Genomic DNA, 27,681 nt, shown 5'->3' with positions numbered 1-27,681 from the left:
TGAAAGCCTTTTTGTACTCTTTTCTGGTTGTGAGAGGAACATAATGTTAATTGTCATTATTTATATTATTCACTGTTATCTTTATAGAGCTTGTGGGAAATAGTGAGGACAAAAAACTTGTCTTAAAGTTTCCTTTTACTGAAGTGACACATTGACACGTCTTTGGAGGCCTTTTTTTAGTGACTGAATGTTGGCAATGCTAAGTGCCTGTGAAAGCGTTTCCCCTTCTAGCAGATAGGATGCAGTATTCAGTGTAGCACATCAATAGCAGATGATGTTGTTTTTCCAATTTCTTTCCTTGAAAAAAATATATGACATCTGTAAGCAGCATTTTAGGAAAGCAGATATTGCTGTATCCATTTTTTGAATAGCGTTTGCTGTTGTTTTTCTGCCTCCTCACTTTTGCTCTCTTTCGAAAACTAGCAAAACAGTTTCCACCATAGATGCTGTCCTATTCCATTTGACAAACATTGATTTTTCTCCACCATGTTTTGAGTGGAGCCAAAACTGGCATGGCTTATTGTATTTAATAGGAACAAAAGTATCAACTTAACTACCACCAAGCCTTGTCATGCCAAAACACATTTATTTCTGTATAGCACTGTCCACACATATCAGTACAGCACCAGGAACAATAGTTGTTAATTTGCTGCCATGCACTCAGCCAAGGGGAAACAAAATTGGGTCTTTCTGTAGAACCTGAGAATAAGAATGAACAGCCTCCTCCAAATCAAATTGTTGAAAAGATGCTTTGTGATTTTATTAGGCCTTGGATCACATCCCATTTGCTTGGCAGATATAAGTATTAATAATAATCCTAATGTCTTCATTAAAATGTACAATGTTTAAAGATTATATCTTTATTTTTATACTTTTGCATTCAGAAAATCTGAAATCAGTGTTATTCTTGGTAGCAATGAACCACGGGTACAACAGCATAGGATAGAGACTAACATTTCTGCTTCCCTGTTCTTGCTTATTCTGGTATGGATCTGGAAGAGCTGCAATGAAATCAGTGTTGGTATCACAGAGCTATAGCCAGGTTAGTGACAGCTGAATTCCACCAACATTTGCTGTTCTGGTAAGATGAGGAGGTGGATTAAGTGGATATGCATAAAGTTTAGGAACTGTATGAAAACTGTCCTGAAGCACAGGTCGGTGGCAGAGTGGGAGCTCAGGTAAGTAAGGAGGGTGGGACAGAGCTGGGGCAGAAGCTTGAATGCAAAAGCATGAACCTGGTGCTCTTGGGGTGGTCGCTAAAGAGGGGATCCAATGTGAATAAATTCACAATGAACTTAATCCCTAAATAAACTGGGTGGATGGGATCTCCCTCTAGAGGTCTCCAGAGCTGACTACATGCCCCATTTAGCGTACAGGGAATCAGGGAGGACTGTTTCACAGAGTGCTTAGAATTGTAGGAACATGCTAAAATTCAAAGTTACAGAGAACTGACCCCAGAATATCCCCATACCTCCCTAGTTTCCCTAGTCTGGTTTTCTGTCATACAACAGCCTTATGGGGAAATATAGATAATTCATATTCATAAATCTCTCTTGGATGAAACTGGAGCTGATTGGATGCATCTTTTTGTATTGAAAAATGCTCATTTTAGAAAATCACAGATTTTTGAGGAAGAATGAATATGATGGTTGCCTGGCCACTGGCCTGGAAGCCTTGCCAATGTGCAACCAGCCAGCAATCTTTCTGTGAAAAATGGTCCACTTTTAAATTTTTCACCCTCAGTTAAAAAGTTTTTTTTTTCCTGCTGTGAAAGTTTTGGTGGGAACAGATTTTTTTTATGGCCAACCCTGTTTCTGTGTTGTTATTAATACTTATGATGATTGCAACATATCAGGCAAGCGGCCTTGTGTGATGAACATTAGTTTTTTATATTACTTTGACCTTCTGTAGACTAGACAAACATTTTTACTCTTGATCTACCAATCATTTAAAAGATCAGGACACAAATAATTTAGAAGAATTAAAGAGCTCAAGTGTAAGATTTTACAACATTGCCCCTATCCTATTGATTCGTTCTGTTTCATCCCCATAATATAGTAAGTGCAGCTAGGCAAACACACAGAAATTGCTCTTTCCTTTCAGGAGGAATGTCAAAGCAATAAATAGATTAGTCATACCTTCTCTATTGGTTTGTGACAGCCTTGATGTACACAATCATTTGGGATTCAAACATTTGTCCGGGGAGGGGAAATTACTATTTTTGTTTGCTGCATTGGGTCTCACTGGGAGAAGATACTGTGAGGCATCTCAAAATTCTCTGCATAGTGGAAGGCTTTTAAATGCAATGAGATATCCGCAGTACATTTCCATATTAATCAATAAGATGAAAGGCAAAAATCAATTTTGTCTGTGCAACTGTGTGTGACACCTCCCTAAGAGCCATATGATTGGGATGGATTCATGCCAGCAAAGCTGGCCATAGGTTGATTTTTTATTTATAGCAAGGAAAGGCATAAAGTCAGTTTAGTGACAAAGTAGCTGTAAAGATGTTACTCATAGGATATCTATTAAAAAATCTGGCATTGGTGCCTGGGAAATATGTATTTCAAATCTTAAGAGCAATTGTGGTTTCCTGCATAAAACAGGAGCAAAACCCTTCTTTGATTTAGAAGAAAAAAGGGCTGAATTTGCTAAAGGAAATTAGGAGCATCCAGGTGTTCTCTGATAGTCATGGCAACACTGAAGAATTTGACACTTTGTCTTGAGATTAGCAAGGTATTGTTATTGTAACATTAAGAAATTGATGAAATGTGATTCCCTAGTTTCATATTCTACATCCTCCTTCATGTACAGGAACAGACAATGAACCTTAACACATTCCCATGTCATCTACAGTTTGGCTGGCCTCTATTACATCCTCTAGTAATTCTTATAATTCAAGATTGTAGAATGCTAAATTACAACTTGTGTCATATTTGAAAGCTTACATTTGTAACCTCTTCTGCAATGTGATATCCAAGATGTTATTTCACTGTAGGTGAATTAATAAATATAGACTCTTTTCTTTGGTGCTCTGTTCCTTCCCTACTTATTCCTAATATTCAGGGTTGTTTTTTCCATGATTGCTAAACTGATTTTATGGCAGTATGAACTGAAAAACTTGGTTTTGAGTGGCAATAGATATCTCAGAGCCCTTCATTGCCTAAAAATATGTTAGAATTTGTTTATTTTTTCTTATACTCATCACTTGATTCCAATTTACTGCTCAGCATTCAGTATCATGAAGTTCTTCTCAGACTTTCTGGGGCAGTCTTCATCTTTACTCTCCTGAACAGTAACACCCGTATGCTTTTTCACCTCACTATTTACCTCCATCTCCAGATAATTTATGAAAAGGTTACAACAGGAAAGTCTTAAGCATAGAGCCCTGTGGAGTCTGTTAAAAATGTCTGTGGAGCAAAAATTATGCCAAGCTAAGCTTTCTACATCTAACTCAGATTGTAAAAGTAACTTCTACATAGGTGAAATGAATCATAGCCTAACCACACAATCACAGAAGTCTGAGTTAGAAAGGGACCTGTGGAAATCCTCTAGTGTCCAATCTTCAGCTGAAGACAGGGCCTTAGATTAAGTTTTTCAGAACTCTGCCAACCCGAGTCTGAATATTTTTAGCAAGATATTCCACTACATCCCTGGATGACCTATTCCAGGGTTGAATTGTTCACTTGGTGACATCTTTTTTTCTTATAGCCTAACAGAAATCTGCACCCATTGTGTCTTGTCCTGTTGCTCCACGTCCATGTGAAAACAGTTTCCCCATCTTCTCTGTACCTACAATTTAGGCACTGAAGACTGATGAGATCTCCCCTGAGCCTGATCTTTGTAGGCTGAACAAACCCAGTTCATTTTCATCATCTAGGTGGCCATCCACTAGACTCTTCTAACCCAAATAATGGCTAAAATTGATTTATAATCTTAACATAGCACTGGAGATGCACTACATCCAGCAGTAGAGAGAGACTATGCAAGGGAAAGAAATATTCAAGGAAAAAAAAGGTAGAATTACAACCAATATCCTTCTGTAAGTAATCCTTAGCAAACTGCCAATAGGAATGGCAAGTCTGTTAGGTTTAAACTGAATTTTTACAGAAGACGACATTAAAGTCACAGATGACACCGTATTTATTAGAAGAAAGATTATGTGTCGATTAGATGCTGCTAAAGAGTGGACTTACTATTGAAATAACCAAACAGTTTCTTGAAAAGAACTGCTTATAAAAGTAGAATATGAATCACTTCTCAAGAAGAGGTAATGGACAGCTCATTAATTATGTTTTCAATACTGTGCCATAAGTTCTGTCAAGGTTGGAAAAAGTTCTACTGCACAAAATTTTGAAATATGAGTAGGAAATGAAGTAAAAAACAGTGCAGAAAATATAATAACTGTAAATTCTGAAGATGAGGAGACACTTGAAAAAGTATGTCAGGACTGCTATGGGAAATACGAATTATAAATCAGTTGTGATGAAGAGGATAAGGAAATCCAGTGCATCAAGGGAATCAAGACAGTTTTCTGAGTCATATATATGGGCCAAAAAGGGCCTCTGCAAAACAAAACTAATGAGATATGACTTTAAAAGCTTAATTAGTTCTAGACATCACAAGACCAGAGAGGTGTTTTAAACAAAATAAAGAAAACAGCAAAATCACTTATGAACACAGAGTAAAAAAATTAGTGTGGAAAGTATGACTGAGTACAAACTAAAGGAGGGTATGATAGATGCCTTCAAATATCTGAGGGACGTAAAAAACAAGAGAGTAGGACTGATTAAGATTATATGAGGCAGCTTACTAGAGGTAGTTGAGTGAAATTAAGCAACAGAAAAAATACACCACATAACTGGACAGATATTCTAATAGTTATGTACAGTAGACAATGAGATAGCTTTCTTTAAAAACGTGGGAAGAACATAACTAAGCTATTTTTAAATTGGGCTGGACAGATTGCAAGAGAGTGTGTACTGTGGATAGTAACTCTGCATGGGCAGTGGAATGGCTGAAAAGATCTTTGATTCCTAATGACTGTGACTGTATCACGATAATGTGAGCTATATTCTCAGGATATTTTTACTGAGGAAAGCGTACTTTAAATAGGACATTTCAGGCTATGATTTGCTGTCTTCAACCATTTGAGCATACCTCATCAGAGTCAGGAGGATGGACTGTTCCAAACACCACATATCTTGAAAGAATTATGCACACTGGTCTAAGTTAATAAAAATTTAAAGAACTGACTGTAGCAGGTATCATACAGGCATGCCTCAATGAGGGTTATTTTATTTACTAACAACATTTTCTGTGACTGACGATGAGACTATTTAAATATCTCTCAGCATATGGAAAAAGCAACAAGACAAAGATTTTATAAATGTATCACATTTTATTAATTGATTCATATCAAGCATTCAGATAGAATCCTCAACAACATTTGATTATAACATTTGCTAAAAGTCTGGTTCAGAAGAACATATTGCATTCAGCTCCCATAGGGTAGTGGAAGAATAATGATAGACAAGTATTGCCATTTTGCCTAGTCTTTGCTACTTTCTTTTTGCATATATGAACAAAAATAAGATATCTAATGGCAGTGCACTAAATTATTTAGAATTGCTCAAAGTTATAGAAAGACAGAGAAGCAAAATCATTTTAATATGGTCATTTTTTTCAATGCGTGGAAGAGAAATGTATGCTATGTGAAATGCTCAAAAAATCTAGTGAACCTGCAGTTCAACCTACAAAATTCATTTTTCTGCTATCAGCTGCAATAAGATGACAACAGCATGTCAATAACATTTTCATACATATATTGTACATGATATTAAACTCATTTTTTGAACTGTTCTACATAAACAAGACAGTTAGAGACAAATAGAGCAGGAATGATAAAAAATTCTCCATTATCACAGAACTGGGTATGAAAAACTGGCTTGTTGACAATTCTTTTTGAAAAAACTTGCTGACAATTCTTATTTTTCTGTTTTGAGGGAAGAGTAAGTGATATTGTTATCCATCAACATAACTACATCACTAATCAGTGTCAAGGGTTTTGATTGTGGGGTGACAGTAAAACCCTGGCAGATGTATTGTTAACCTCCTCTCCCCCTCACTTCCCCCTTTTGCCCCTCCCTCTCCCCCCTTCCTACTCAGGACAGGCGATCGGGAGGAAAAGAAGGACAGAGAGAAGAGAGTTGGAAAAATTAAAAATGTTTTACTAATGCTACTAATAAGAATAGAGAAAATAATACAAAAAATACAAAACCAATCTTGAAAGTCCCAGCAACTGCAGAGCTGGCACCCAAAGTCCTGGATTGGACTCTGCAGCCAACCGGAGCTGGATTCAGTCTCTCACTAGGCCTCAGTTTGCAGGGATGACTAGCAAGGTGTTCTCCTAATGTCAGCCATAAGCAGAAGGGAAAAAGGGATGAGATCCTCGTGATCTCCCACTTTTATATGAAGTATTCACATGAATGGGATGTTATACTCCGTTGGTCAGTTTCTTGGTCACCTGTTTCTCGTTGCCCCTCTCGTGAGATGTCCATCCATGCTTATCAATAACTTCGCATTCCATTGCTATGTTTGCCAAAACATGTATCTGGTTCTCCAGGAAAATGCAGCTAATATGAAAGCTTTAGCTGACAGGCAAATTCACTAAAAGAGAAACTTGTTTTTTAACAAAACCAGGACAATCAGAAATATCAGAAAATACATAATTCTTAAATCTGCAAATTCTTATAGTTGAAATTAAACATAGATAATAAATAACTTGATCTGATTGTCTACACACATTTTTAAAGCTTACCTTTTTAATTAACTGTTAATTAACCTGGCAGGGACAATTCTGGATTCCAGTCCCTCCTGCAAGAACCTATGATGTACTTTTCACTACATCAGCCTTTGGGCATCAACCCTACAAGCGTAAGCTAGAAAACCGGATTCAACCCTTCGTAACTGTGTGCCTCAAATTCTAAGACAGAGAGCAGTCTTTCTGTCCAGGTGAACAATTAAGAATTCCATAGAAACAGCTTTGAAAGGAGAGCCATCAGGCACGAAAGAACAGCAGAGGTGGTTACAGTGTTTTTCCTGTAATATTTTGAAGGTCCTTGCAGCAGGTAAAAAATTGAAATTAAGTCTCCCAAATCTTGGTTGTACTATGTAAATGTTAGCACCCTCAGCTCTCTTGGCCCAAGTAGCAAATGATAGGACAAGAGAAAATGGCCTCAAGTTGCACCAGGGGAGGTTTAGATTGGATATTAGGAAATAATTCTTCACCGAAAGGGCTGTCAGAGAACGCATATGTGGAGCTCAATGATAGAGAGGAAATCTGTCAATTAAGTTCAATCAGAAAAGAACCATACAGTGTGTTAATATGAATAATAATGTGAAAAGGGGACTGTGGACCCTAAGGAAAACAGCAGTTTTGGCATCACTGACATGCCTTACTCTGATTTCCTGAGAAGAGAGTTCTTAGCACCTCATTAATTGTGAGGTGGAGTTTTACTTTCCTCTTCTGAAGCTTTTTAAATCATCATCTAGCAGTAAAAGTTTTGGCAGAGTATTACATGGATGTATTTCCACTGTTATTACATTTTTTAAAAGTCAATATGTACCCATATTTCACTTCTCAATTTTTATTTTTTGTTTTGTTTCATTAATTTACCATCTAATGCTCTAAAGATTTTATGACCACTACTTACAGTAAGTGTCATGATGGAAAACTCAGAGTTTTGCCTACATAACACAGTAAATACAACCCAAAATCCTGCCTCTTCTTGCCCTTGGTCAGAAGGTTGGGAAGCTACCAAATAAGCACTGCCATGCAGCCCATCATATTAACAGTTATATCCTTTTCCAAGGCAGTCATTGCCACTCTCAAGGTCACAGCTGATTAGGAGAATTTGCTCAGTCTCTTTACAACTGAGTCATCTCTCTTCTTCTGCAATCCATTAACTTGTACATGGACTAATCCTTTGAAGCTTCCCAAATAAAAATTTATCCTTACATTATTTCACAAGTAACTATGTGAACAAACACTTCACAGTTCTTCATAAATGTTAGAGCATGTGTATGGGACTAGAAAAAATATAAACCTACTGGTACAAGATTCAAGATAAAATCTTCTTCTTTTTTTCCCCCAAGCAAAATATACCTTAACATTTTGTGAAGGACTTGAATTTAGTATTTTACCATTCTTTGTCCCCCTGAAGAAACAGCATTTTCAGAGATTTCATCCATAGATGCTTTCCTGGATTTGCCGGGGGAAAGCTCAGCCACTGGTGGAGTCTCACTAATAATTTAAAAGTAGAACAAAAGTGTGCATGAGAGGAAAAATTCAAGTCACAGCCAAACTAATACACACTCCAAAAATACCTTCTCAGCTCCTTGAGTCTCCCCTATCAGACCCTCCTTGCATTTTCTTAGTGATACAAAGATGGGGGAGGGGGAAAAAAAGGAGGCACTGATAGTTTTTTCGGGAACTTTGTATTTCAGCCTAGTTTGGTTTTTTTTTCACTTGTCAGATGTCTCATAAATCAGTGTCCTTGTCCCTGCTCTTTTTGTTTCAATCTGGGATTTACTAGGAAGTTTTTTGTAAACCTACCCTGAAGGAAATGTAACATAAACAGGAGACATCACTTTTGGTGTCAAGATAAGTCCAAAAGACAGTGGCTTGATCCATTTTCTAGGAAATAGAGGCAGATTCTTGTCTATTAATATGGGTAGTCTATCCCTTATTTTGTCTGGAGGTGCTCAGGGTTCACAAAACTGCATCATATTTTTGAATTCACACATGGCCTTCTGAATTTTTAAGTTATACAATAAATCACTTAGCATGTGATCAGTTTTGTCCTACACTTTTCATTAAGGTGGCACCTATAAAACCCAATTAAAAAAAAAATCTGATTTGTGAAGTAAACCAAAAATTTCTGCAGGATCTCTTTGTTATATATGGTTTAAAATGAAACCAAGACCTTCTAAAAGCCAGTGTTAAATACCTATAGTATGTCTTGGTGTGGACAAGGGAATACAAAGCAGTTAAACAGAGCTGCTGTGCTCAGCCAACAGAGACATTTTGGAGACCCTGGGACTCCACCCTGGGACTCCACTAGACTTGGGGTTTTCTACTGCATCAGGAAAGTCCCCACTCCTGTTTTGAACAACAGGCATCCAACAGGAGGGGTTGAGAGCAGTGGCACTGACAGTGAATCTAGTATGCCATATGCTCTGCACTTTCTCAGGACTGTTCCCATGTCCTCAAGTGAGCAATTAGTCATGTTTATTGTTTCCGAGTCACTAACAAATCCACGACACAAGAATGAGTAACCTAGACTGAGCTCCTGATCCACTCACCTAGCAGCTAGATGCCAGATTTTTGCCAAGTGCTGTAGTATATGGGAAGGGAAAATGTACTTAGCCTAAGTAAAGCAGATTTTGAAAAAGGCAAAAGAAGTAAAATTTCTAAAAGTAAGTAATTGAACAATACAGTCCAAGTATATTTACAACATAAAAAGCAGGTAGTCAGTTCATCAGTTTTCAGATTTTTGTAGCACGAACAATAATTAAGCTCCCAATATCTACTATTAGAGCTGATTGAGAAATTATTAAAACCACACAGTGTCCCACTGAACTGAATTAGACTTTCTTTGAGATCAAAGGTCTGTTCTTGAGAATTAAGTTTTCAAGACTGAGGCATATAGATTTTCTTAGTTTCTAAATGTTTCCAGTTCTCCTGTACTAATATTCACAACTTCTTTAGGAAAAAAAAAAAAAATTACTTGGGTCAACAGTGTTGTGTTTGTTGTTACATGATTATATATTTGAAGAGCTACAGCTACAGGACCATTGCATCATTTTGACTCTACTGTCATAAATCTCACATCATTAAATTTCATCTGATTTTCACTATATTCAACCTAACAGCTTTTATTTCTTTCAATTGCATAGGATACCCGGTGTGTATATATTTTAAGTGTTCATATAGCATTGTGCAAGTGAATAATAAAATTTAGCACCAGAGTGAGGGTTAGGGTTGGCAAACAAGGGGATGCAACCTCATGAACTGAAGAAATATTTTCCAAGGGAGGAATTCGAGTTAAGACAGTGCACTGTGGAAGTTGTTTGGTTTGGTTTTTGTTTGTTTGTTTGTTTGTTTTTCTAGAGATCAATGTTAAGGATAGGAAATTCAGTCTGAATTTTAATCTGAGGGCTAAAAAATCAGTAGACAGAAGTTAGTTAACTACAGTAGTGATTATGCTCCCAAGGGGCCTGCACACTCATAACAATATGACTGCCTTGGTCTTCAAGGCTTCTCTCAGTCTAGGACTGTCAGATATCCTCTGGATAGATTTGACTTAATATTAGGAAGAACACAATGGTTAGAGAAAAGGCAGAAGGAAGAGCTCAGTCAGAGGCTAAGAAAGTAATTTTGGATTTCATAGAAGTGGCACTTGCTCATCCTCTTTTGCTTGACTGAGCTTGTAGTACTTGTACCAGGAGACAGGAGTAACCCAGCAGTCCAGTCACTGCTAAATCAGCCATGGCCCCACACACCTGCTGAATTAAAGAAGATAAAATGAGTCCTCAAACAACATCAGTTTTCCTTTTATGCAAGAGCTCATCTGAACTGTGCAATTGTCCAAGACTTCTAGTCTGAGTTAAGCTCTAAAATGAGTCTTCACTGGAAGCACAGCTTGTGTCAGCCTCAGATATAATGGTTGCAGAAGGAACCTGTTTCACTTTAGCCCTTCAATCATATCTGATCCCAGCATTTAATCTGTTTCTCAGACTCTACCTCTTCAAATACATCTCTGTACAAGCCTCTAGTTTAATACTAGTCCTGTCCCACATGTTAGCTCCAAAACCAAAAGAACAGACTGCTGATATAAAGATGTACCTGTGGACATTTCAAACTAAACTCTTCCCTTAACCCACTGGTCCCTAACCATATCCCTAACTAAATAAAAGATTGCAAGGCTCTGCTGTCAAGTGATACTGTTGGCTCAAAGCCTCACTGCTTCATGCTATCATGCTATTTGTGTTTTGAATAGCTACTTGGAGTGGTCCAGAGTCATTCCAACCCAGAGAGGGAGATAGTAATTAAAGAATATAGAACACCTGGGATCTACTTCTTGATTTCACTCTCTATTATTTTTTTTCTTTCCCTTTTTTTTTAGCATAAAGCTATAGCCCATGTGATTGAAACATAACTTTGACTCTAATCTTAACTTGAACCATCAAACCTATACCATACTATCTCAAACAAGGAACCTCAACTTCGCAAAAAGCTCACAGAGACCTTTGGCAGCCAGGAATTACCCTCATTTCTCAGCCTCTGCCCTCTTCCAGTGCAAAGACTAAGGAAAGACTAAGGATAGGGTTAAGGTTCAGAAAATAGAAGCTGATGAACACATTCTCATTAAGGGCCTCCAGCAATTACCTGTTAAGTGAACTCCAGTTCAACACAGTCCCTTATCCAAAATATGTACTTGAGCTTAGCACTAGACTTGTCCAGCCTGCTAGTTCCCAAACTGAAGTGTGCTCATACAAAGAGATGCTTGTCCTTAACTACTGGGCTACTCCTAAAAATTAAAAAAAAAAAAAAAAAAAAAAAACCACCACCAACCAAACAAAGAAACCACCAAACAACAACAACAAAAACAACCTTGTGACAAATTCTCTTTGCATATGGAAAAATTGCCAAGTTATTGCAGGAATCTGCATGCATTTATGTTTATGTCTGGTTTTGTGTGTATGAAAAATGTTTTGTTTCCTCTGTCAGAGGAAGGTGCTGTTTTCAATGACTTTCCTACTGAAAAGGGTTTAGACTGAAGAATGTTAAAATAATGTTAAGCCAAAATAACACCTCTGTTTTGAAACAAATTCCTATTATCTCACTGTTTCTCACAGTTAGCAAAAGATGCTATACATCCCACTGCAAATAACTGGCATTACACTCTTTCCAGCCTAAGAGTACTGGGAAATATTAGACTCGAATTTGAAAAAGTTCTTAGGTACTACATGCCAACTAATTTCCTTTTCAGTGCAATTTTTAGGCATGCATTGACTGCATATAAATAACATATCAAAGCCCCTGGGTCAGACTGTATATGGGAGTCTGTGTCTAGGGTGAAATGCCAGCCTCTTCGTCCCACATATCCATACACATGAACTGCTGTGGGGAGGGAGAAGATGGCCTTGCAGATTGGAAAGGAGCCCCAGGACTCCATGGCCAAGCTTACAAGCACTGCCGTTTGGGCTATGGGATGCTCCATGCCTTCTCCATGTAGCTGCCATGGAATTGGTGCGTGCAACAGCAAGGTACACGTGGGGTCTGTTTTGGAAGAACATCTGGTTAGTACCTTTTGGAGCCTGAGTCTGAGAAATAAAGAAAAGAACATGTGAAAATTTTTGTTTATCATTTTAAAATTGCAGGTGGCATCTGTTTAAAGCTAATTAGATGCTGAAAATTTTAAATGCTAGGATATAAGTATCAAATACAATGTTCACAGGCGTAGTAGAAATCCAGTTTATTGCCACAGAAATTGTGAGAAATCAGTGTCTGTGCATAGATAAATGTATGTGATGTACAGAAAAATGTACAGAAAAACCTCTTTTACTGTTATTAATTTCTGTTCAGTAGCTTGTTTTTTACTTGTTAATGAACCCAAAAAGATAAAATTCTTTGAAGAGGGGCTCTAATGTAAATTAAGCAGACATTTGTTTTTAAAATCCAAAACATATAACGAATATACGTTTATATGTTTCTGTATAGAACTTTCAACCAAGTTTTGAAAATGTAGCACGGCAAACATGTTTTATACCTATACACTATGGCAGAAATCCAATATTCATCCGGTGTTCATATTGCAAGAAAATGAGATCATTAAGGTCAGAAAGAACAGCTGCTTTAATTATAACACCCTGATATATCATATCAAAGTTTTCATCATCTCACACAAACTCTAAGAACGTACCCCAGGGATTCATTTCTATCATCTCACTTTTTCTGGGGAAGGAGACTACATAAGTGCATTCCAGAACACCGGCTGCTTCAAGTGGTGTGATGCTGTGTGAAATAATTCTACCCCAAGCCCAATAATGTTATGGCAACTATTATTAATCTAACTTTTACAGTCTTTATCCCTCTTTCTGTGGTGGCAGCAGTACAGGAAGATATTTTTGACAGCTGGGAAGCTGCCCTGAAGGGTTTACAGTCCCGCTGCCACACGTCCCCACAGGCTGCTGCTCAGGAGCACTCGATACTCAAGGCTCCAGCTGGTGAGGCTGGTCTGTCTGAGGCACCTGAAGGTATCCCTTCTTTAAGGGAATGGCTGCTTTGTGTTTTAACAGATGCTATGCTTCTGGTAGCGGAGAGATTAGAGGGACCATTCAACATTGAATCAGTCATGGATCCTATTGATGTCAAGATTTCTGAAGCCATCATGAACATGCAAGAAAACAGCATGCAGGTGTCGGCAAAGGTACTGTGTGAGTCGCGCCTTCTCTGTTGCTGAATGTCACAAACAGGGGGAGAAACATCACCATTCTTCTGTCCAGACTTTAAGACAGATTGTCCAGACTACTAGAAATTGCTTTTGCTTGTTTGACAGTTCACCTGACTGCCTTTGAATCCTTCATCTAGTTAAATGAACCCAAGGTTTTCAAAAAGGAGTGGCAGAGAAAAAGGTACCATTCAGTAAACTACAAAGTAATAGTTGTAAGAGATCTAAGGAAACCAGAAGGTGCTGAAACTTAGTGGTAACCCTGTAAGCAATATCCTGCAAAGTACATTTGGTAACTTCTGCTCATGTCTCATCTGTGATTCTCTATATTAAGTTCCAAACACATTTTGATCTGTCTAGGTCAGACTGAAGTACAATGTGTTTGAGGTGAATACACAAAATGTTCCATTTAACCTCCTTTAATAGCCACTCAAGGGAAATATCATTACGTTGGCCAGCCTCTGATTATCAGACCACAGTTTGATAGAGTTTTGTCTGGATGCTGACACGAAAATAAACAGAGTTAATGATGCCAGCTTCCTCCTTTCCATTTTTAGTGTGTGTGTGTATACACAGATCACCACCACCTCTGAACCTCACATTAATAAGATCCTTCAAATTCAGTAGCAGGTGCTTTTGAGCCACTAGTCAACAGTTAATGGCTTTTCCTTAATATTCATCAGTCCACTGTGGGTCAAAATCTGAAGACAAAAGTTTGCCAGGTTTTCTGCATTAAGAATTTCTAGCTTCCATTGATCTCCCAGAAGTCAGTTGGGTTCTGGCTAGACTGACATCGGAGCCAGTGAATTTCCATTGCTTGGAAGGAAGCTGCTGTAGCTGGGAAAAATTTGAGGACAAAAAGGCAGGAGGCTGAGGTTAATATTCTTCCTGCCAACCCAAAATTAGATGCTTTTTATGGCCACATTGCTGCAGGTTACTAAGGATTTCCTTCAAGGTGCTTTTCATTTTCAACCTGTAGAAGTTACTCAGATTTTAAAAGCAGTCTGCATCCTGCGCAATGAGACTTTGTTCTGGCAGCATTCATCAAGGCATTTGTTTAACAGCCAAGTTCTCTGAAATATTTTGGGAATTAAAGGCTAGCCTCAGCAAATTCACCCTTACCTCAAAAAAAAGAAACAAAAAATATTTTCACTGAAAGCTCACCCAAGGCTCAGGTGTGTTTCTTTTTCCTTGTTACATGTTCAGTTCTCACAGTTTTTCCATTAGTCTGGAAACTGCATCCCCTGCCAGAGTCCAATGACATCACCTTGGCACAGACTCAACTCACAGCGCACTTGTAGCAGAGCAGACTATTTCTCCTGTCCCTCAATAACTCTTTATTTGCTGTAAAGATTAATATATCACAGTGATTCCATTTGCAATGTAAAGTTTTCCTTCTAAGAGAAACCTTAGCCAATAATTTTTTAAATTTTGTGAAACAGAAACCAAATCATTTTAGTGAATTTTTTTAATTATATTTTCATAGATAACAGAACTGTCTCTCCTTGGGGGTCTTTGTATACTTCTGTGTACACCAGTATTCTCCCAAAATGTGATTTTCTTGTTTTCCTAGGTGATACCCATCTTTTTTTCCGGCCCTAACACATGGAAATGTTTTATTGTGACAGAAAAGCATAAGAAGGCAAAGACTTGGGGTTTAGTGCTGTGTTCTCCTTTGTCATGTTGAATCTGTAGAGATGATATATGAGCAGACTTTGAATCAGTCATCTGTCGTCTAATTTTTCCCCCTTATACATACTGACCACTTAGAGCTTCAGTGAAAATGACAGAAACCTTGTCGGATGTAATGGGGTGCATGGAATGCAATTGCAGACCTAATGTAGGAGAAAAGCCACACTTGTCAATTATTCTGAGATGCCACTCAGAAAGCTTCGGGCAGGGTGCTGAAATCACACTATTTTATTTTTCTTCAAACAATTTTCTATCTTGCATTTGACTGTATCCACTGAAAATGTGGTGACTAGGAATCATAGCTATTTTTCCACAAGTCAGTTAGTGCATTTTTACAATGGGAAAATGATGATGCACTGATACTATTATGCCTGCAACACCTAAGTACACATATATTATTCTTCACCACTGACATACAGCTTTTCCTACCTAAAAATCTGGCTGATATGTGGGAGGAGGCTTTATGCTGCATTCAGTGGAATTTTGGGCTATTTTGTGTAATGTTTTTTCTCTTTTAAAAGGAATGAAACAAATGAAAATGAACAGTTTCTTCCTCAAACACCTCTCACTAATTTAATCCACTTCACAGGCAGAAGACCCAGAGTTCATTTAATCCAAAATCCACTCCTCTCCTGTTTCCAATGTTTATAAACAATTGCCCTATTCCAGAAGTCATTCACATTAAATTGCACTATCAATTTATCTTTGTATTACAAAATGATGTTTTGTATTATAATAGCTGCAATTATATATTGAAATTATCTGAGAAAAATAGAAGTATGTTTGAAATAACACATTGACTGTACATTACTGTGCATATGGAGGTAAAATTAAGTGGGTGACAATGTAAGCTTTCCAACATTAAAAGTGTGTAAAAATAAGTAAGAATGTTGTATATTATGTGAATGAAGAAGTCTTTAATTTTAGACATCAGCAGAAAAATACATCATGAACTTCCTAAGTCTCCATTTTTATGGTTTGCCCCTCCATCCTTCACTTGATGTAGCACAGAAGGTTTTGTCCAATATCTTTTTTCCTATAAATATGCATGTCCTATTCAGCACTATTCTTCTGACGAATAGTCTTCGTGGTTACGATCATACTAATAAATAAAAGGGGGACAAGGACCAAAGTATCTTGAGGCCAAAGTATCACAGTCCGATTCATTTCTATACTGCTGAGACATACCTTCTGTGGAGCTATTTCATTCTGCAAAGAGAAAGTTGGAGCAGTCCAAGAAAAAGCCTATGAGTTAACAATTAATCAGTGCCAAAAGTCAGCGCTTATTGCTCGAGTTCACGCCTTGTCTTTCATTTCCTCAGAAGACACAAACCCTCTGTGTTCTTCTCTTGATGGGTGCACATCAATATCACAACAGAGAGTTATAGAGGTGCCACATGTACCTCTTCTATCTTCGTACTTCCAACCAAGGACATACAGACTCAGCCACATCCCAGTACCTGTCACTGCATAAAATGGAACATCTCTGTTCCTGGGTCATTAATTGTTCTTGTTTGTCTGTTGATAGTGGTTGATTGTTTTAGCACAGTTCACGTTAACTAGGTGCTAGTGTTATGTGAAGATCCTCCAATTCATCCTGAGGCTGAAATCTTTTTCTGTTTTCTTGATATTTCTCTGCAGTCTGTATTCAGCGCTGGCTATATAGAGAGTCTAGGCTTCATAAGCTGCTCACCTTGTGTGGCTGTCTTGTCCCTGAATGCCAGCCACACAAGCTCCTTATTTTGCCTCAGGAAAAGTCCCACTCCTGACAGCTGCAATATCTGGAGATGCTTTTCAAAAAGGAGAAATGGTCTAGAAAATCAGACCCAATGACTTTCTGCTAGAGGAATCTATGTGCTCTGAATCAGACACAACTTTCCCTTCTCAAAAAAAATAGGCAAGGAATGAAGATCATCAAAACCAGTTTCCATAGCTTCATCATCTAACACCTGCAGCCATTCCGACAGAGTGTCTTCTGCAAACTAAACCACACAGAATGGAAAAACAGTCAGTCTGGGATGTCTGAGATGCCTCTCAAGACATCAGCGCTTTTCAAGAGTAGACATTTCTATCTGGTGCTATCCAGACTTCAGTGGTGTTCCCTGAAGGTTGTCCCTGGTAAAAGTCAGGTTTCAATAGATTTACCTTGGATTTATCCTAATAATGTCTCAGACATGCTATGTTCATTATTGAAATCTCTTTGTTATTCATCAGTGACACTGCTTTGTTTCATGTTTTGGGGGTTTTTTTGCTACTTTTCATGATGAGAACAATCAGCCCTCGGAATAATCTGCCCTGGGAAATGGTAGATTCCCAACACTGGACACTTTTAAGATTCAGCTGCACAGGTCCACCATTTGCCAAGAAAGATTGGACCAGATGATCCTTGTGGTCCCTTCCAAGCTGTATTCTATGATTCTATGATTCTGTGACTTGAACATTATAGTGCCAACTCAATGCTCAGCAACAACTTGATTATTTCTCAGGTAAAAGTTTCATATTCTGTATATTGTTTCCCATGGCTCAGTTCATATCCAAGACATTTACTATTCTTATTCTCATTCTCTCTGAGGTAATTCAGGGAGTAATATTCAAAGAGTCATAACACATAGTGGCTCATTTCAATCTTGGCCAAAACAAATGTGGTTTGGGGTCCTTCACAGTCTTTCCATAAGGCTGTCAGTACCACTACCTTTGATTCTGGCGTCAAGTCAGAGAATAAATCTTACATCTGCTCCATTCCATTTATATGAATGTTTACTAGTTGACATCTGCAGAGATTGCTCCTTCACAAGAAGTGGGGGAAAACTCAAAAAAACAGCAGAAAATATGTTATAACATCCGTTTTTCTTCAAAACAGAGAAAATTCCTAATCTGGTTGCATCAGCATAATTGTGCCTTCATTGTTACTCAAAGCACAACAACCTGGACTATTTTCTGCATTTTAAACAGTCTGGTTCTATACAGACATGTTTGGCTGCTCTAAGTGTCATTTGGCTGCCATGCCAAGATTTTTCCACTTTCATAAAGGCTATCCCATAACTGAGCATCCCCTTGGTAAGTCTTAAATCTACTTTTGTCTGAGTTGATGGATGTGCCATTTTAACCTATAGATATATATTCCTTTTAGGCAATTACTTCAGCTAAGAGGATGAATGAGCTCCATGACATAGAGGACTACCACTGCATTATTTATAAGGAGGAAATCTTCATAAAACTACATCCAAGGTTCTTCTTAAAATAGCCCCTGAGTTTCATATTAACAAAACCTCTTCATTTATCTGTGTTCTTTCAAGAGTCCTGTGCAGAAAAATATATAATAGCATTTCAGGAAAAAATCAATGCTATTCTATCTGAAGATAAGAGTCAATGGAGCAGAGTCATAGAGACACTCAATAGAAAACACTCAGCACTGGCACATGTCTAAATAACAGTATGACTCTAGGCTACACAAAGAAAAAACTCTATCTGCTGGGATTCAAAACTTCGAGTTCTCCTGGGAAAAGGACTCTTATTTTACAGTATCTACTTCTTACTCCTGAAGTAGACACCTTCATTTAGTCAGCTCGATAGATGTAATTCTTCACTGGCTCTGTTGACTTGGTCTCATGGCTTGGTACATATCCCTGACCAGAGAGAGCTGGTGCTCTTCATGACATCCTAGGATATCCCATTTGAGGTTTAGCTGTAGTTCAATGGGGAATAGTCTTGTGTTTAGACAGTCTTAACAGATGTCTCAGACATCCTAGGACATCACAAACTATTGTAGATGCTGATGTGAGAGCAGCTGAAGGGAGCTTTTGATCACTGTCTAAAATGGAAGCATAGATGTTTAACTTAAATATAGACATCTACACGTACACACCTAAATTTAGGTGACTTATTTTCAAATGGAATCCCTTCTCTAAATTCAGCTGAAACAGCCTACACCAATTATATATAAAAGGCATTTTTTTAGGGAGAGGGAATTTATGCTGCCCGTTCACAGCATGCAGAATGAAAAACTTGAATATTTTTCTAGAAATTGCTCAGCATCTCTGAGTAGCTTTGTGAAGAAAGGATTTCATGTACCTTTTCTTAGGAAGCATTTGTTAATTTCAGGTATGAGCTTTACATTTTCTGTTCTGTTAGGTAATACCTGGATGCAAATTAGAAAATGTCTCTTTTGCTCTCAAAATTTAGTTATTGAATATTGTATTCTTACTACATTTGTGCCAGGTCATTTAAGAAGTAAATTATTTCTTCTTCTCTGATGTAAAAATCACTATCTAATTTCCATCTCTGTTATTGTCTGGCTGCACATAAATTTGTTCATATAAGACTACTGACTACAACTATTTGCTTGAAGGTAAATGCCACAAAGTATATGTTAGGGGTTTTTGGTATGTCATAAGAAAAAAGAAATATGAATTATGTAGACGTGCAGTTACTCCACATGGCCATATAAGTAACCTCACAGGCACACAATGTGAAATTTAAGATGAAGATTTAGTGCCCTCAACTTCCTTTCCCCTGAGACCTAAGTTACATGTTTTGGATAATTGCCACTTGTCTTTGTAAGCAAATACCTGATGACTGACTTGACTAAGTGGGATTTCATAGATATCTAAATAAACAGTTATGTTTGCTCTGCATAACATCTTCAGTCAGAATAAGTATGACTAAACTTTTCTAAGTATAACCAATGTCCCAAACATATATGTTAGTGTGCTTGCTTAGCTGAAATTGAGGAAATTTGCCATGCAGTTAGAATTTTTCTTCTTAGTAGCTAGCACACTCTTTGTTTTGGATTTAGTTTGAGAATAATAAGATAGCACCATAGGATAGAGTTAATGTTTTTCTTCCAGTAGCTTTCCAGTGTTTGGGATTTGATACAAAAGGAATGTAAGAACTCACTGATATCTTGGCTGTTGTCAGGGAAACCAAGGAGATGTAAAAATTGGTGAGAGTGGGGGCACAGACAGGACAGCATGTTGATTGGCATCTAGGCAGATCAATGAAGTATTCCATACCATGAACATCCCACTCCATATATAAGTGGGAAGTTGGTGGGGTCAGCCTTTTTTCCTCTTCCAGCTCCCTTGACTTCCCTATGCCTGCTATGATCTCCATGTTTTACTGGAATCACTGTGCTTGCAGTGTCCCCCCTCTGGCACTCATTACTGGGAGCATGTGTTCCAGCAGCTACGTATTGCTTTGTGTCACTTTACTGGTGTTAGTTAAATCTGTTTTTATTTCAACCCACAAGCCTTTCCTCTTTCTCACTTCAGAGCCGCTGTTTACTGTTTAGCCACCACCCAGGCTTAAACAGTAACAACCTGGCCCTTTGAAATGTACAGTATCATACACAACCATGTATATATCCTGAACATTAATCCCAGTCAAATTTTCTTCATGGAGGAAAAATAAGATTCTTTCCTGCTGAAAAACTTAGAACTTTACAAGCTAAAATCATATTTCCTGGTTGATTAAATGAACTTATTGTCCAATAGTCCTCATAACTAAGGAGGGTAGAAACTATTAAAAAAATCTCATGGATACTCTCAAGCCAGACTAAGCAGTATTCTACTCATAAATTAAAAATCTCAATGGACATGCAAGAGCTGACTTGTTGGACTTTGAGCCAAAACAAACCTGATGATTGGACATAAATTTACTATGAATCAGTTTCTTTCCACAAATTTTGAATCATTTGGGCCCTCAAAATTAACATCGGGAAATCTAAGAGCCAAATGTGGTGTATCCTGAAACAACAAAAGTCATGCCATCCATTGCAACTTCAGAATGAACCACTGAAGGCAGAAAATCTAAGTCTAAAAGTGAAACAAGAGTCTTTTTGATCACTGGCTCACAACATAGCTTTGTGAGCTTGTTATCCTGTTTACCACACAAAAAGGAGTAATCTGATCCTACAAACAAAACACAGCACCTGCATAGGAGTTTTCACCTCCACAAAGCTCATTCAGACAGATAGTTTATGTCTGTCATTAGGGTTTTGTGAAAAATATCTTACAAGAAATTCTGACATTCATTTTTTTTTCTTCTGAATGGAGGCAAAATATTGAATCAGCCAAAATGCAATGGTCACAAAAAAAAAAGATTATTTCAGAACTGAAAATGTTGGTATGAATGTAAACAGTAGGATCCCACTACATCAGAACATTTTAAAAAAATTAACTCTCTGAATATTCTACCTCCTTTCAGCCAAGCAACTTTCATGAGAGTTCCTCTGGGATATTACTTGATATTCAGTAGTCAAAAGTGTCCATGTCCTTCAATATCCACAAGATATATGCTACTGAAACTTTTTTCCAAGTGAAAGTATATGAAGAATTTCATAACCCCAAACATTATCTTTTATACCTAATAAACAAACACACTAGCAGAAAATAATTCTCACTATTGCCCACTCAATATACCTCACCTCTCTTCTGTGGAGAAATTGGTATGAATAAGAAAGTTATCCAGTTATAAGACCATTTCATCATTGACCTTTTCTCTGAGACTACAAACAAAATTACAAGGTAGACACAGCTGTGGGTAGGGATTATGAATGAGCTGTGGTTCTGAGTAAATACCGCATTTTAACAAAAACTAAAACAATCAGCTAAGTCCTGACACAAAGCACTTCTTTTTGTTCATTTCTCTTCCTAGAAAGACAGCAACTAAAATACTTTCAGATGTTAACTTCTTATAATAATCACCTTGTTGTTTATTTTTTTAAGGTTCCTATATGTTTTTTATGCCTTCTCAGAGTAATTAATAATGCTTAATTGTGAACTTGAGTTTTAATGAAGAGCAAGTACTCAATTCACTTTTATCAAAATATCAGTCAAAGATGGTTTCAAATATATGAAAGAGAGAATAAAGAAGCTATAAAATAACAAGTGTCTTTTTTTTTTTTTTTATGATATTCATGTAACCCACAATGTCTTTTTCAGGTTTTCCAAGGATGTGGCCAACCTAAACCAGCACCTGCCCTGAGATCTTCCCGTTCTGTCCCTGAAAACTTCAATACCAGATTTAGACCATATAACCCAGAGGAGCGACCTACAACTGCTGCTGGCACAAGTTTGGATAGGCTGGTAAGGCAAAATAAATTCCATTTTCAAATAAGTGGAAATGGCTTGAAGATAGAGTAGAAGAGTAGTAAACTCCTGACAATTTATTTTTAATAATTTCATAAGCACTCTATATAGTTTCTATTCCAGATGTTCCAGCATTCAGTGTATATTTTTTTCTCCATTGGACTTAGTACAGAATTGCATTGTAGGAGAACAATATTACTCAGTTTTTGTGTATTTGAAATGCTGGAAGAGAACAAGCTCTTTCCTGGAGGCCAAAAAACAGATGAGCCATAGCAGGTACTTTGCAGTATAAATTCTCTTTGAAAAGTGATCTGCAGCAATATTTCATATTTTTTTTATTTTATTAAAAATGGTTTTTGTGTATTAAAGCAATTTTTAGCAGTTAGTTCTTTAACATATCCACTTGCAAAGGCACATTGATTTGTTACACTTCTTTACTTAATTATAAAATTACCACTACTTTATTTCCATCCGTCTCAAAAATTGACTTTTATCAACTAAAATTTCAGCGATCATTAAACCTACTTTATTTATTCAGTCATTTTGAAAACAAGACGTTAACATAAGCTTATTTTCTTTACTACCAGTCATTGGATTCACATTTCAGACTTTGATGCTCCTGCTATTTATACATCTATAGATTTACAGTGGGCTGATTATTATAACTAATAATACTGTCTCAGCAATCATCTCGAGGTAAAACTGATGAGCAAAATTAAAGAGTTGTAGAGCGTCAGAATCAAAACAGACCATATTGCATACCTTGCCCTTGTCAAGTTTACTGCTGAGCACTTGAACAACATTGATCTGTCTGGCAGAAGAGAGTCGTGCTCAGGGCTGCAGCAAGAGTGAGGGGAGAGTAGCACCCAGCTGGAAACATCCACCGTTAGCTGGTGGTACAAGGTTTCGGTGAGCTGAACCCCTGCTGGGTACCAGACAGATGCTGGCTGCACTAGGGTGCCAAAATGTCTTGCTATGGTTTTGATGACGAACCTAGGCTGTCTAGAGGTTTCTCCAATACACATTCTAAATTGCTGAGCAGAAATCCAAGTATACTAATTCAGGTAAGGACCTGGGTATCTCTTTGATACCATCATTCAGCAGATTCCTTTGATGATCACAGTAGTCGTCCACAGTTCCAGGTGCTTCCAGTGGTCTCTGTCTATGCTGCGTTCTGTCAATCTACTGCAGACTGTCAATCTTCATGGCAATTCAACTGGAAAATAGCAAGGCATTTCTAGTTAAGACATGAAATTACCCTGCAGCAAAAGGCAGCGTTTGTTAGTTCTCTGCTCTCCTGGAAATCGTATAGTCTGATTATCCAAAAGGAGAAGTAGAAAAGAAGATGTCTACTTACACTGTAGACTTAGGTCTTTCTAATACAGCAGATTCATAATGCAGTGTAGCATCTCAGGCTAAAAATCTGGCTGGTAATGCTCAATTCGTATTTTAATTTTACCCTTTTGCTTTAGATTCAAAGAACCAGCTCTTGTGTATCACACAGTGCAGAGTCCTGGATCTTAATCTAGAATTGGCCAAGGTGAAGTCAAAGGTCATCAAAGCCTGTAGGTTTCAGTCATGCTCCCTCAAAGTTAAAGGTTGCTCACAGATTAAGTGGGAGGCAGGGGGAAAAAAAAAAGACTGGTAGCATAGTTCAGCTTGGATTGCTCTTATGTTGTAAGAACAGTTCAATCAGGCAGATTTAAGGGACATTTCATATTGACATAAGGAGAATATTTCTAAACAGATTAATGCCTTTTTTAAACTACAAACTTCCGAAATATTGAGCAGCATCCTGAATAAACCAAAGCTGTGTCATATGCTTCTGGCCTTTAAAGTCCGTAGCTAATGAAAATTGCCAATGTAGATAATCCTTTATAACTCATAATAGCTTATAGACTTTTGAAAGGAAACTTGTTTCCATATGATTTAGCTAAGTGTGTTCACACATTTTTTTTCAGAACAAGGAGTTTGGCATTGGTGCTGTTGCTTTAAAAGGTGCTAAAGCCAAATAAATAATTGTTTTTCCTGCCAGTGATATTTAAAGTAATAACTATTTGTGGCCTGTTAGTGATGCGTGTTGGTATCAAATCCATTTCCAAATAGCAGTGACGCATGTGTTATCTCCTTTTGAGTTGAGATCAACAATGCCTTGAGTTGAAGGCGACCACTGACCTCAGCTGGAGCAAAGAAAAGCTGTTTATGTGGATTAGAGCAGAAGGCCTTGTTTCTGAGCTCTAATCCCTTACCAGCACTTGGGAAAGGTCACTGCCTGCATCTCGCACCAATGTGGGTAATTTTATCCAGAAGGATATCAGTGCTGCACTTCTACCTCGTAGGAACATCATTCAACATGCCTACATTAGATCCTTAGCATTCAATGTGCTGAATCATTCCCTGAATCACGTATCTCTCCTCATTAACTATAGACAGAGTCAGGAGGACCAGCCTCAGTTCGATCCTCCTAACCCTTGTGTTGCTGACAGGACGTAAGGAGAATCCCACTCAGCAGTTTTCCAGTCTGAACAATGATCATTTTCTAATGCTTGCTTAATGCAAATGTACAGCAGTATTAGTATTTTGATAGTATTGCCAAATAGGTAAAGCCCCTTTTGATTATTACAGATATAAGAAACAAAACTTTCATTGCAAGTCAGCTTCAGTCTTACATTAGTGCTTTTAGAAGTCTGTTTCTTGAATTTCTATTCACAAAACTCTGTCAGACCACTTAACTCTAAACTGTCATCACAAAGTCCAAGCATGCAGCTATGTAAACCTCAAAAGAAGTGACAGACAATTCTGCTTTCATCTGTCTTTGACAGTACATCCTCAGAAGAGACCAAGTTTAGAAAATATTTCCTCTGCATCTGAATCTTATACAAGCATGTAGCATCTCTGAACCTTTTTTTACTATTCCTGCTCATATTCCCATTTATAAACTTAATTCAGCTGAGCATATTTTATCAGGTAGGTTGCACAAAGCAGCCCTCATAAGAAGTCTACACTGAAATCACCAGATACCAAATCCATCTGAGAAATGTTTCCTTCATCCTTGCCTGAACTTGTGTGGTTAATCCAGCTATTCCATTTCAAGAGAAGAGAAAGCAGTTTCCCTGTGTTATTGTCATATATGTAACCAGTAAAGCTTAGTAAATAGGGAATAGATCAAAAGAAATTGTGAGAAATGTGAAAAAAATCCCACAAAAGCAGTGCTCTAACTGTTTGAAAATGCAACAGATATTTTAGGAAGTCATGTAGAGTTTGAAAGTTGTCTAAGTATGGATCTAAAGCACCATCTGAGACATCCCAGAGCATCTGGAATATGGGATCGGTAGATGTGTCACAGGACTAGAGGAGAGCAATATACCTCTGGAGCAGCAGTGGTGAGCTGGGTAGAATATGTTGCAGCATCTCAAGCAATTCAAGATACCTATGCCTGGGCAATTGAACACATCTTTACAGGATAGGGCATAAAAGCTGGACTCTTTCTGAAGTCAATGGAGAGAGACACACATATTTGGAGAATGATTCACCCCATCTGTCATAGACACCTCTCACAGATTGGGAAATGAAAAGGTCAGCTGAGATATCCGTATGTAGATATGCAGCACTGAGATGTCTTGGAGTATCCAAGACATCTAATTGAGCTGGCAGATAGGACAGAAATTTGGGATGCTCATGCCCTCCTGGGCTGGCAGTTGAAGGCCATGTAGAACACCCTAGAGGATGCCCACTATGTGGCATCCCAGTGGGAGAACAAAACTAAGCCCCAGCTGTTCTCTACAGGTCCCTCTGGGTGGAATTTGGCTACATAAACATAGTCACCTAACATTATTTGAGATGCCTATGGTCTTCAGGATGTCCAAATGTGAAAGCAAAGTTACAGGAGACCTGGCTGGAAGTAATAGAGAATACCTCAGAGCTACTATATTCACTTGCTATACCTATATTTAGGTAACTGAATTCCACCCTATTTCTCTACTGACTGTAACAGAAGTAAAAATGAGGACTTTTCTGAAACAATATAGAGATCCATAGTGTAGATACCTATAACCAGCTCCCTGGATTTGATGTTTAGATGACTGTAGCTTTTACTGTCAACAGAGAGAAATAAAGGTCTTTGCTCAGTTGTCCAAATATAGGTTTAGGCAACTGAACTGAGATGAAATATTTCTGAAGTACAATTCATCTCATCCTAAAATACATGTTTAAACAGCTCAGAGAAATCATTCCATATCCCTCTCCTACAAAGTGTCAAAAAGTGACAGCTTTGGTCTAGGCATCTAGCAGTTACACCTGAAGTTCAGTAAGATAAATACTGTCAGAAATTAAATCATTTTAACCACTCAGAACAGCTGCTTCTGTAGAGTATGATCTAAAATTTCTCATTTAAAATCAACTGCTCATAAAGACTCGTTATCTTCTCTGTAGTTGCCTGTTTGGTATAACCTGTGGTTTGTTTTGTTTTGTTTTGTTTTTCTGTTCCTTGAATGTTTCCCTCTTGCTTCCCAGAGGACTATCTGGAGGACAATGCAACATGGTGTAAGCTTTGGTATTCTTATTCTTCACCTTCATTCCCATTTGTCTTTGTACAATGCTGGGCAAAACACTTCTTTAAGTTTCATCTTCACCATCTTTACTTTGTGTGTGTCTTGTAGGCTAAAATGCTAGCAGTTCTTTCTGTAATTTTGCATTCTGGCTGATTTAATTCTGCCAAGTACCCAGAGCTGCTGGTTCCTTCAAGTATTTTTCTCCCAATTCAAGGACGATGCCTCACCTTTAGAAAGGAGAATCTGTATACCCTCAGTGAGCTAACAGCTGGCATGAGTGTTCCCCTGGTCTCAGACCCCACATATGCATATGCAGCAATGCAGACACTGTGGTGGCATTCAGTTCTGAGTCCTCTGCCTTGAGCTAGCACTGAAGAAATGGAAAAGGCTCCCAGACCTTCCTGGGCTCTCTCCATAGAATTGCCCCTGTGTTGCTGTCTGATCTTAGGGCAAACCACCGAGCTTCTCTGTGGGAGCTTGATAAAGTTCTCTTATGCTTTCCAGATTCATAAGTTTTTGTGAATGTCAGAGTTGCCTGGTTTCAGACAGAAGGCCTCCTCAGCAGGGTTCAGCACAGCCCAAGGAGAAGGCAGGAGCACAGCACCATGCAGACATGCATCATCTCACTTATGAAGTAGCTCAAAGCATTTAGCTTGGATTATTATACCCTGCTTCTTAGCAGGGCTAGTTAGTCTACAGAGAGTACCATGCTGATATAGCCCCACTACCTCCTGCATTTGAGCTGCCTCAAGTACCTCTATATCCACCGCATCACCATACGGCACAGTGCTGCCTTAATTGAGCTGGAATTTCTCTCGAGAACATACTGCAGCC

The 27,681-nt window shown here is 38.0% G+C and overlaps 1 protein-coding gene across 1 annotated transcript in view; it reads left to right on the top strand.

Moving 5' to 3' along the window:
- Nucleotides 1-27,681, top strand: part of GPC6 (glypican 6) — a gene marked incomplete at its 3' end in the record, with an annotated part of 768,549 nt that overhangs the window by 683,213 nt on the left and 57,655 nt on the right. Inside the window, exons 5-7 of the mRNA XM_082043523.1 lie at nucleotides 13,366-13,496; nucleotides 22,151-22,294; nucleotides 26,810-26,839. Coding sequence (XP_081899649.1) covers nucleotides 13,366-13,496; nucleotides 22,151-22,294; nucleotides 26,810-26,839 — 305 coding nt within the window. The remainder of the gene's footprint in view (nucleotides 1-13,365; nucleotides 13,497-22,150; nucleotides 22,295-26,809; nucleotides 26,840-27,681) is intronic.

The sequence above is a fragment of the Streptopelia decaocto genome, assembly GCF_964273445.1.
Source record: "Streptopelia decaocto genome assembly, chromosome: 1".
Taxonomy (NCBI): Eukaryota; Metazoa; Chordata; class Aves; order Columbiformes; family Columbidae; genus Streptopelia; species Streptopelia decaocto.
The sequence above is the reverse complement of the archived record's forward strand: the minus strand, read 5'-3'. Positions and strand labels throughout refer to the sequence as shown.